A 12,008-nucleotide genomic window follows, 5' to 3' on the forward strand; every position below is an offset into this window, starting at 1 on the left:
CAAATCGATTTTTTGAGAATATCAAAATGGCGTTGTAAGGCTATCCCGAAGAATGATTTTGGATGAAACCGGTTAAGTTACATTATGTGTTCCGGGTCAGACTAAATCTCGGGCATGTAGGTGTCTGCTCCAGAAACTTCGGGATAATGAACAAACCTTCGAAGGAAATATCTAATGATAGCAGGTAAAGTATTTATTACATTAAAACTATTAAAAGGGTTGATAATAATGGGTTTTTATTGTACTGAATTAAATTTTGCAATTCCTTGTGGCCTTTACATTTGACATGACGACCTCAAAGTCATTGGGGGTTTCCTTTCCTCGCAAAAAAATGCCTGAAAAATTCTCAAGTCGTTGAGTAAAAACAAAATATACCCACCAGACATTTAACAAACATAATAACAGACAAAAGAACATATGCAAAGAAATATACCACTGCTTCTTCAAAAGTAAAATTTTTAATAAGAAGTCCTATCACAAAAATCAAATTTCCGAGAAAAAGGGAAGAACTGGCCTACCTGTGATATAAACTAGAGCATAAGCCCAGCTTATATTTAAAGCCTGTTTATCGACAGCAACTGAATACAGGTGTCCTACATTGATTGCATGATGCTGACAGTAACGGCAGTCCTTCAGGTCAAGGCTACGACATTCATGAAGGGTCCATGAGTACTGCAAGATCTTCAAGGTATTCTGGGAAAGAACTGTAAACTCCAATGGTACGATGGCGGTCATATACAGCTGGCAGCCAGGAATACACCTGCACAAATATCACAATTGTTGTAACAGGTATGGACAGGAAGACCATTACTATGATTTTAAAAATTGTAAGAAGTTTTATGGTTTCAAGATCACAATGTCATGAATATACATGGGTTATGAGTTTTCCTGTATGAAAAAATGAGCCCAAAACCGAGTGGAATTTAAATGGACTTGAAACACTATGCTTCACTTTCACGCAGAAATAAAGCAGAATCAATTCAACAACCGCAAATTAACTCTTTTCCTGAAATGTTCTATGTTTAAATCTCAGAATGTTACAGGTGTAAAACATATCAGAATCTATGTTTATACTTATGCATTTGCAAGAGGCAGAAAAGAAGACATAGTTGTTAACTTCTTTGTGAATTGCTTTTCTAAACTTAACTTAAATTTTCATTATGCTCAGGCGGAATTTGAAACATAGAAAACAATTTGTTTCAACATATGTTTTTTTATGGACAATAGCTTAATCAGATAAAAGGATTTACTCTTAACTATTTTTAAATCTTTACAGTAGAATTGTCACTAGTTTTCTACCGTTTTATTCTGATAACAGCTCTTTTTTTTTTTGATGAAGAAATTTGTATTAAACATTTTTATTTTTGATGAGGAAATTTGTATTAAACATTTTAACACTTGGTGCTCAAGAGAGCTTTAAACTATGTTTTTTTCATGATTTAAACTCATGCGCTTTGAAAAGTAAATCTAACTCTGTTTCACTTCACCATTCATACTTTTGCAACTCATGCTTTTGAAATTTTATTTTAACCCATTTATGCCTAGTCAACTCTGCCATTCTTCTAAATTTGATCAATTTATTTCCAAAATAGGGGATGTCTAGTATATTTATTTCTTTATTTAGAATATTTCTTACAAAAATCCCTTTAAGCAAACAGTGCAGACCCTGATGAGACGCCGCATCATGCCGCGTCACATCTGGGTCTACGCTGTTTGCCAAGGCCTTTTTTTAGACCCTAGGCATAAATGGGTTAAATACTTTGTTAGTAACAAACATATTTTCAAAAATGATCGTTGAAAATGTATTTCTTACAGTTTAACTTTTTTTCTAAAAGCTCATTGTAAATGCCTAGTATTTATACTCTTAAAAAACTTACCTTATTTCAAGACTTGAACTAATGTTTCCAAGATCTGTTACTTCGCACTCCTCTGTTGGGAAAAGAAGGAAGAAAACACTGATGTTAAAGGGGCTTTTTCACAGATTTTTGCATGTATTTAAGTGTGTCATTAAATGCTTTATATTGATAAATGTAAACATCGGATCTAAAAAGCTCCAGTTAAAATCAAGAATGAAATTTAAAAAAGAGAAACAAGTAACCCTTAACATAGCTCGAAATACTGACCCCTGGAGTAAAAATATACTACTCTGACCACTCGGCCATCCGTGCTCATACAATGTTAAGGTATTTTTTACTTTATATAAGCAATTCTCATAGTTTCGAAAAATATAACGACAACAAAAGAACTATCCAGTTTATTTTATCATTTCGCGTTGCAACGCTTGATAATTTTCAGGTTTTCAAATCGCCAAAAAATACATATCAAGGCTATTTAAGAGCAAGGCAAATGTTCAGTATTACTGTTTCCTCTCAAATATTATAAATAAAACGAAAATTTGCGAATCTGAAACATTTTTTTTATAATTTTGTAAATTTACCAAAACGTGAAAAGGCCCATTTATATTCATGCAGTCAAATATGGGTGAAGGGACCATAAGTTGGCTGACACTATAATTGTGATGGCATAGTGCATGAAAATATAGAAGTGATTGTATATGGACAGACAATGCAGCAGTTAATGTATATTGTTTGACAATAAGGCAATAAATGAATCATGCCGCTGCGAAGATGTTGTGTTTGAGACGCAGTTGGTAAATGTTCGAAAGGCATGCGAAAGCAACTCACAAAGTGTTGATAAGTTAAGTGTTTATTTTCACAAAGTATTAAGCTTAACAGCATTAATAACAATCGTCGATAGATTACGCAGTTCTGACACACAGTTAAATTTAAAAAAAGGTTAAACTCGATCTTTGTCACAGACGAGATGTATACCCCCACATGCTGCTTTGATACAGAATATGTTGCATGCTGTCTTCACAAAATAAGAGAAGCTAATTTTTTGGCGTTTTTTTTATATTATTATGCTATAATCATTTATGGCCATTTTGACTCTTGAATTCTTTTGCATGAAACGCCGTCCAATGCCTTTGAACAAAAATAATGTACAAAGTCATTTTAACATATCACAATAAATGACATAGTTATGGCCCGGACAAATTCATTTATGGACTTTTTTTTACTTTTTGACTCATGTTTGACCTTGACCGTGGAGATATTGACGTAAATCTTTCGCACCGTCCAATCATTGTGAACAAATGTACCGAGTCATTTTTAAACCTCACAATGAATGACATAGTTATTGCCCGGCAAAGTTCATTTATGTTAATTTTTGACTTGTGAACTCCAAGTGTGACCTTGACCTTGGAGATCTTGACCTAATTCTTTCACATGACACACCGTCCAATGATTGTGAACAAATGTATCGAGTAATGTTCAAATCTCACAATATAAACATACAATGAATGACATAGTTATGGCCCGGACAAGATCATTTATGGCCATTTTTGACATTTGAACTCAAAGTGTTACCTTGACCTTGGAGATAGCGACGTAATTCTTTCTCATGACACACCGTCCAATGATTGGGAACAAATGTACCGAGAAATTTTCAAAACTCAAAATAAATGACATACTAGTAGTAATGGCCCGGACAAGATCATGTATGGCCATTTTTTACCTTTGAACTCAAATTGTGACCTTGTCATTGCAGATATCGATTTAATTATTTTGCATAACACACCGTCCAATGATGGTGAACAAATGTGCCAAATGATTTAACAATGTCACAATGAACGACATAGTTATGGCCAGGACAAGATCATTTATGGGTATTTTTTTTACCTTTGAACTGAAAGTGTGACCTTGACCTTAGATATATCGACGTAATTCTTCCCCATGACACACCATTCAATGAGTGTGGACAAATGTACTGAGTAATTTTTATATCTCACAATGAATGACATAGTTATGGTCCGGACAAGCTCATTTATGGCCATTTGTGACCTTTGAACTCAAAGTGTGACCTTACCTTGAAGATATCGACGTAATTCTTTCGCATGAAACACCGTCCAATAATGGTTAACAAATGTACCACATGATTTTTAAATCTCACCATGAACGTCATAGTTATGGCCCGGACACGCTCATTTATGGCCATTTTCACATTTGAACTAAAACTTTGACCTTGAACTAGGAGTTATCGACGTTATTCTTTCGCATAACACACTGTCCAACGATGGTGAACAAATGTGCAAAATCATTTTTAAGTCTCAAAATAAATAACAAAGTTATGGCCCGGACAAGCATTTGACGTTTTAACTCCAAGTGTGACATAGACGTTGGAGATATCGACGCATTTCTTTCGCATGTCACACCGTCCCATGATGGTGAACAAACGTACCAAGTCATTTTAAAATCTAACGATAAATGACAGTTATGGACCGGTCAAACTTTCGGTTTAAAACGCACTAAGTGACTCCGTGACCTAATTTTTGATCCGACATGATTCGTAATCAAACGTGACCAAGACATAATCTAGATACGACTTCTGACCAAGTTTGATAAAGATCGGATGAAATCTTCGAGACAGACCGACCGACAAAGTGACTCCTATATAGCCCCCATTACCAATGGGAATGGGGGTATAATTAACATTTGATTAATATAAATGTTTTAATGTAATGTTTATTACTATCACACAGAAAATCCCAAAGTCAAATTTCACTAAGTTAGGCTAAATTCTATCTCCATCATGTTCGATATTTTTCACTTTTATACCGATTTTTTTTAAAGTTGTCTGGACAAATAATTAAGCTAGACATGTAAATGCCACAAAGAGTGTCAATTTAAGGATATAAAGTGACAATAAATTTTGATTTTTGGGTATTATGACGTAATATTATGTAATATAGGCTGTAATTGTTGCTTGATTGGTCGTTGTCGGCTGGGTAACTACTTACATGTACCCCGGGTACTATTAAGTATACTTACATGAACCCCGGGTACAGTAACTATTCTTAAACATACTCGGGAGTTTTAACGCTAAATTGTATGTTGTCGGCTACTTTTTTATTAACTTTGTTCACAGTTATGTCTATTTTCTGTTAATAGCCTCTATATCATCGAAACTCATACCTAAAAGCATGTCGATGCAGTGTTTTTAAAAGAGAAGTTTGTTTGAGATATAAAATATTGTTTTACTGTAATATGTAGCGCATTTTACAAAATTGGATTTTGGGCGGGAATACAACTCAGTTACAGTCTAAAATCAACCGGGTACGTTTAAGTATATTTAGCGTACCCGGGCTACATGTACGTATACTTAAGAGTACACGGGGTACATGTTAGTAGTACCCGAGCCGACAATGACCGTTCGAGCGTTATTTTGAGCTTAAAGCTAAATGCTTAAAGTAAAGATGTCCTGGTACGATGTTACAATATTATGTAAAATTGGCTGTACTAGTCTTTAATAACAACACTGTAAATTTTACTACAATACTTTTAATAAAAATATTGCTAAATAATATGGTAACTTTAAAAAAAACAAGGAACCGTCGGAGACGGGTGATGCTCTCCAAAGATTTTTTTTGTCACAATATTGCACTATACATTCAGATAAAAGGAAACGTCTTGAGGGCACAGTAGTTGGGGTGACAATTATTTTTTATGTAGAAAATTTTAAAGGGCCATAACTCTGTGAAAAATAATCCGACCAGAATCCACTGATACTATGCACATCTCCTCTTGGTAGTGAAGCTTCCCATAATGTTTCAATGAATTCCGGTCATAAGTTGCTGAGAAATAGCCCGGACAAGAATTGCACTATATGTACAGTTAATGAAAAATTTCGAAGTGCCATAACTCTGTGAAAAATATTCCGACCAGAATTCGCTGATAATATGCACATCTCCTCTTGGAAGTGAAGCTTCCCATAAAGTTTAATTGAATTCCTGTATTAAGCTGATGAGAAATAGCCCGGACAAGAATTGCAATATATGTACAGTCAATGGAATATTTCAAAAGGCCATAACTCTTTGACAAATCATCCGACCAGAACCCGCTGATAATATCCATATCTCCTCTTGGTAGTGAAGCTTCCCATAAAGTTTCATTGAATTCCAATCATTAGTTGCTGAGAAATAGCCCGGACAAAAATTGTGCACGAACGGACACACGGATGGATCGATACACAAAGCGGCGACTATATGCTCCCCCAAAAATGTGTTGGGGAGCATATTAATTGATAACACATATTTGTTGTCGGGTGCATAACACTTGTATATTGATGGACAATAAAGAAGTGATTGTATATTGATGGTCAATAAAGAAGTGATTGTTTATTGATGGGCATTAAAGCAGTGATTGTATATTGATGGACAATAAAGAAGTGATTGTATAGTGCTTGACAATATAGCAGTGATTGTATTTTGATAGGCAATATGACAGTGAGTGTATAGCTACCGGAAATATAGCACCTGAATGTATATATTTATGGACACTATAACAATGATTGTATAATGATGGACAATATAACAGTGATTGTAAAGTGACATACAATATTACAGTGATTGTACAATGATGGACAATATAGCAGTTATTGTATAGTGCTTGACAATATAGCAATGATTGTTTAGTAACTTGAATTAAAAGTTTGAACGTGTGGTGACCTCATATCTAAAAGTGATTGTTTGATGACTGACAATGAAGCAGTGATGGTTTGATGACTTAAACAAGAAATGTGTTTGTCAGAAGCGCTATATCCCCGACTGCGCCGCTTAAAATTTAGTTTTTGATATTTGACCTTAAAGGATGACCTTGACCTTTCACGGCTCAAAATGTGCGGCTCCATGAGTACACATGCATGCCAAATATCAAGTTGCTATCTTCAATATTGCAAAATTATTCATAAAATGAGCGATTTAGGCCACATATATTTGACCTCTGACCTTGAAGGTTGACTTTGACCTTTCACCACTCAAAATGTGCAGCTCCATGAGATACACATGCATACCAAATATGAAGTTGCTATCTTGGATATTGAAAAATGTGTTTGTCAGAAACACTATGTCCCCTTCTGCGCCGCTTTGATTTTTTTGTACCTTTGACCTTGAAGGATGACTTGACCTTTCACCACTCAAAATGTGCGGTTCCATGAGATACACATGCATGCCAAATATCAAGATCGTATCTTCAATATTGCCAAAGTATTTATAAAATGAGCGATTTTGGCCACATATACTTGACCTCTGACCTTGAAGGATGACCTTCTACCACTCAAAAAGTACGGCTCCATGAGATACACATGCATGCCAAATATCAAGTTGGTATCTTCAATATTGCCAAAGTATTTATAAAATGAGCGATTTTTGCCAAATATATTTGACCTCTGACCTTGAAGGATGACCTTGACCTAGCCTTTTCACTACTCAAAATGTGCGGCTCCATGAGAGAGACACGCATGCCAAATATCAAGTTGCAATCTTCAAAATTGCAAAAGTATTCATAAAATGAGCGATTTTGGCAACATATTTTACCTCTGACCTTGATAGATGACCTTGACCTTTCACCACTCAAAATGTGCAGCTCCATGAGATACACATGCGTGCCAAATATCAAGTTGCTATCTTGAATATTGAAAAAGTAATTGCAAATGTTAAAGTTGGAGCAAACAGACCAACAGACAGGACAAACACAATATGTCCCCCACTTTAGTTGGTGGGGGACATAAAACAGAACTGATGGTATAGTGACTGACAATGCAGAAGTGACGGTTTTAGGACTGACACTACAGAACTGATGGTATAGTGACTGACAATACAAAAGTGATTGTTTAAAGACTTACAATACAGAACTGATGGTATAATGACTGACAATACAGAAGTGATGGTTTGAGGACTGTTAATACAGAAATGATGGTTTAATGACTGAAAATGAAACAGTGATGGTTTGGTGGATGGAAATGTAGCAGTGATGGTTTGATGAATCACAAAACATAATTGATGGTCTGATGACTTACAATGTAGCAGTGATGGTTTAGTGACTGACAATGTAGCAGTGATCGTTTGGTGACTGACAATTAAGCAGTGATGGTTTGATGACTGACAACATAGCAGTGATGGTTTGATGACTGACAATGTAGCAGTGATGGTTTGGTGACTGACAATGTAGCAGTGATGCACCCATGGTTCAGTGACTAACAATATAGTGTAGATAGTATGGTGCCTTACGGTCTGGGAATAGAGCACTGCTAATATTGCGTCTGGCATTACAAAATTATAATGAATACCTCTTATAGATCCTGGTTTACAATAGATATGCCATACACACTCGATCTCAGTGTACGTATTAGGACAAAAATAGCCCTCTGCACATAGGCTGCATTCGGTGGCCATAATATTCGGGACATATGTTCCCAGAGGACAGGGAACAGGCTTGCCTGAACCTGAAACAGGTATTATATAAACAAACAAGATGAGTCACATATAGAGAATATCATATGAGTTTTGGATAAAGATCAAGTTTATTATGCGAGGCTTAGAACTAAAGATGGCATCGAATACCTTTATTGGTATTCGAATATTCGCAAATCCATTCAATCAAATATTCGAATATTCGCATAAAACGGCTGGATTGATTTGACTTGTATTACTCAGTTTCGTATCCAGTAGGGATATTAAATATACATTGACACAGAAATACAATAAATATACAATTGTTGTGTTCAGAAATAGAAAGAGATTGTAGCTTAATTGTACAAAGAAACTATGAAAAAGCCTATTTAGGCGAACTGTATCAGAAAAGAGTGAACATTGTTCTGTTTTCACATCCATTGTTTTGTAAGTTATATCCGTTTGCTGAACACGAGGCTGTTTATTAACATTGCTATCGAATAATTGTATCGCTGTCGGCTTATATTATGACCGATACTGTAATCAGGAACAAATAGAAGGAAAAACATCATGTCATAGAATCTTATTTTTATTTGAAATTGTTATGTAACGATAACATGTACGTTTATATGTTTATATAAAGAAACATATCAGTGAGGCATGCAAAGTACACCAAATATTCAAGAAAATAAAATATCATGTCATCGAATTTTATTTTATTAGATATATTAAAATAACTATATCGTGTACCTTTACATATAGAAACATATCAATTAGTCATGCAAATTACATCACAAAGCCTTTCGGTGGTGACAGCGCATTTTTAATGTAATGCGCGATTTGAGTAATTCACAAAGTGTAATGGCTGTTCACACTCTGTTCAAAGAAACTAAATTATTAATCGCAAGTCAATTGAAGCCGTTAATGTGTACCCCATTGACAATCAACAGTTAGGGGCCTTTCTTAGAGTTTGTATATTGCATAGCGCAATCAACGCTGATACACGAAGAACATCACATCACACATGTTAATCCCAAGTGATTTCGGGTTCCAAATAGTAAGCGGCTCAAAGGTCATAAGAGACTAGGGCAATTACGTTTGGAAAAAAGCGAATATCCGAGTATCAATTCTGTTATTCGAATAATGACCATTCAATCGATTATACTCGAATAATTTTGCCATCCCTACTTAGAACCATGGTCAAGGCTTGCAGAGTTAAAATTTTATGATGAATAATACAATTAAATTTAAGTCTTCATTATACTTACCTTTAACCTCTCAGTACGGTCTTATCGTTGTAGTTACAGACAAGGTTGTGACACATTACATTTGAGGTAATTTATTATGAAATTGCATGAAGAATGGAGAAATTGATATATTAGTCAAGCCCGAACAGACTTACACACACATTCACTAAGCAATGACAGCTATACCAAAATTACCACAAGAAACATTTTTAACCTGAAAAGCAGACATGCTTGTGGTCAACTCAGTGTTTTTGATATGCTACTGACAGACAGACAGCCCAACATTAGCAAAGGCATTTAATCCCCTTATGATGTATATATAATCCAAAAGCACATCACCATGGGAGAAACCCTTACGAAATTCAAACTGTGAGACTAGCATACCTTTTGGGCATAAATGTCCAGGAACACACGGCAGTTCCGTGACGGTGCCAGTTGGACAATAGTAGCCATGAGGGCAGACATGAGGTGTACCCGTTCCTAATGGACAATAGAAGCCAGCAGGACAGAAACCCGGTGTGCTGGTGCCAGTTGGACAATAGTAGCCGGCAGGACAGATAACCGGTGCAATGCTGCCAGTTGGACAGTAGTAGCTAGCAGTACAAACATTTGGTGTCAAGGTTCCAGTTGGACAATAGAAGCCAGCAGGACAGGCATTTGGAGTGACGGTGCCAGTTGGACAATAGTAGCCTTCAGGACAGACTGTGGGTGTGCCCGTGCCAGTTGGACAATAGTAGCCAGCAGGACAGACTGCGGGTGTGGCGGTGCCAGTTGGACAATAGTAGCCAGCATGGCAAACTGCGGGTGTGACGGTGCCAGTTGGACAATAGTAGCCAGCAGGACAGACTGCGGGTGTTACGGTGCCAGTTGGACAATTGTAGCCAGGCAGGGCAGACTGCGGGTGTGACGGTGCCAGTTGGACAATAGTAGCAAGCAGGGCAGACTGCGGGTGTGACGGTGCCAGTTGGACAATAGTAGCCAGCAGGGCATACATGCGGTGTAACAAGAGCAATTTCATTACAAAATCGGCCAGCTGGACAAGTTACACATATACCATGGAACCGGCCATATTCACCTATCTCACAAGCCTGTTTGCCTAGAAAACAACAAATGTCATTTGTTAATCGGAAAAAACAACAACAAGCAATGTCATTTCAATTGTCATATGGAATTATAACAGAAAAATTCAATTTAAAAAGTAACATTACAAATCCCATTTGTGCAATAATTGTATCATTATTTAAATTGTTGTTGAATGAAACAATTTCAATAAAGTATTTCGGTCCACTAAGCTATCTAAATTAACCCGAACACAAACACAACTTCAGTGGACTACTATTTTTGTTGTTTAAATTTCAAAATTATCTGTATATTTAAAATATTTGTTTTTGTTTCAACAAAACAACACAGACAATGGTAATATTGAGTCAAGTTCTTTTTGTTGAAAGATGAAAGTATTTACAAGGCAGCTTTATCTTAACGTGAGACTCAAACTTGAATTTTCAAGCATGATGAAGACATTAGTGTCCAAACACACACTTATTATTATTATTATTACTTAGATACGTATTGACGTATTTTCAAGCATTTGTAATCCTTTAGAAAGTTACATTTAATTAAAGGCCTTTCTTACTAAATTCAAGTTTTAATTCATTACCAATTCTTAGATACTGATGAGCAGCAAACAGCATAAAATCTAAACAGACTGTGAGTTACTTGCAGGCTGTTCTGGATTTATGCTGTTCGCATATTATCCGTTTAACTTTCTTTTCGAAAGAGAAAGTGTTAAAGAAATGTTTAATTCTTGTATTTGAAATAATTCTTCTTGTATGCACTAATGTTGCTTGTATGCACGTTCATGCATAAGTATTTTTGTGCCGATTATTAAAATAAGGTTTAAAGAGTTCTTAATTTAAGTCATAATAAAATGTAAAATCCATGTAATTTGTATCTGATCTGTGCACACATTGATGTTTTCATACAAATGATAATTTAAGATGCATTTTATGAATTATTACCGCTGCAGGCTTGTGGCCAAAGGCATTGATAGTGTCTCAAGCAAATGCATTGATAGATTAGCTATTTTGTAAAAAGTGAACATGGTCTATCAGTAGATAGCTTTCATTACGCTTCTCCCTTAATTCTGTAAAGTCACTTGTCCCTAAATTTTAGTCTAGGCTAAAATGACTCCTGATACATTTTACCCACAACTTCACAGATTAAATGAAAAATTACATGATGCATTTAAGATCTAAACATGCCTTCTATTAAGAACGTATTTTACAGTGAACAGAAAGTAACTTTATGCATCATATATAATCATTTAAATGCAGAACAATTAAAATTAAATATAATTCAGGTTTAAGACAAGTTAAATTTTAAATTTACAATAAACATTACAAGAGCTAAGATTCATTTACTTTTTAAATGAGCAGGAAAAACAAAAATAGTGTTCACTCTTGACACGAAAAGAC

General features: G+C 35.4%; 2 protein-coding genes across 8 annotated transcripts in view; both read right to left on the minus strand.

Moving 5' to 3' along the window:
• The window catches only part of LOC127854474 (uncharacterized), a 97,281-nt gene extending 86,778 nt beyond the window's left edge, over positions 1-10,503 (minus strand). The window contains exons 1-4 of the mRNA XM_052389526.1: positions 9,919-10,503; positions 8,185-8,340; positions 1,878-1,929; positions 519-760 (exon numbers count right to left, since the gene is read on the minus strand). Coding sequence (XP_052245486.1) covers positions 519-760; positions 1,878-1,929; positions 8,185-8,290 — 400 coding nt within the window. The 5' untranslated portion in view covers positions 8,291-8,340; positions 9,919-10,503. The remainder of the gene's footprint in view (positions 1-518; positions 761-1,877; positions 1,930-8,184; positions 8,341-9,918) is intronic.
• LOC127854475 (uncharacterized) overlaps positions 10,227-12,008 on the minus strand; it is a 282,308-nt gene continuing 280,526 nt past the window's right edge. For all 7 annotated transcript variants that reach the window (XM_052389530.1, XM_052389527.1, XM_052389528.1 and 4 more), the window contains one exon: positions 10,227-10,630. In XM_052389530.1, the coding sequence (XP_052245490.1) occupies positions 10,227-10,630 (404 nt within the window). The remainder of the gene's footprint in view (positions 10,631-12,008) is intronic.

This window comes from Dreissena polymorpha, chromosome 13 (genome assembly GCF_020536995.1).
Source record: "Dreissena polymorpha isolate Duluth1 chromosome 13, UMN_Dpol_1.0, whole genome shotgun sequence".
Classification (NCBI taxonomy): Eukaryota; Metazoa; Mollusca; class Bivalvia; order Myida; family Dreissenidae; genus Dreissena; species Dreissena polymorpha.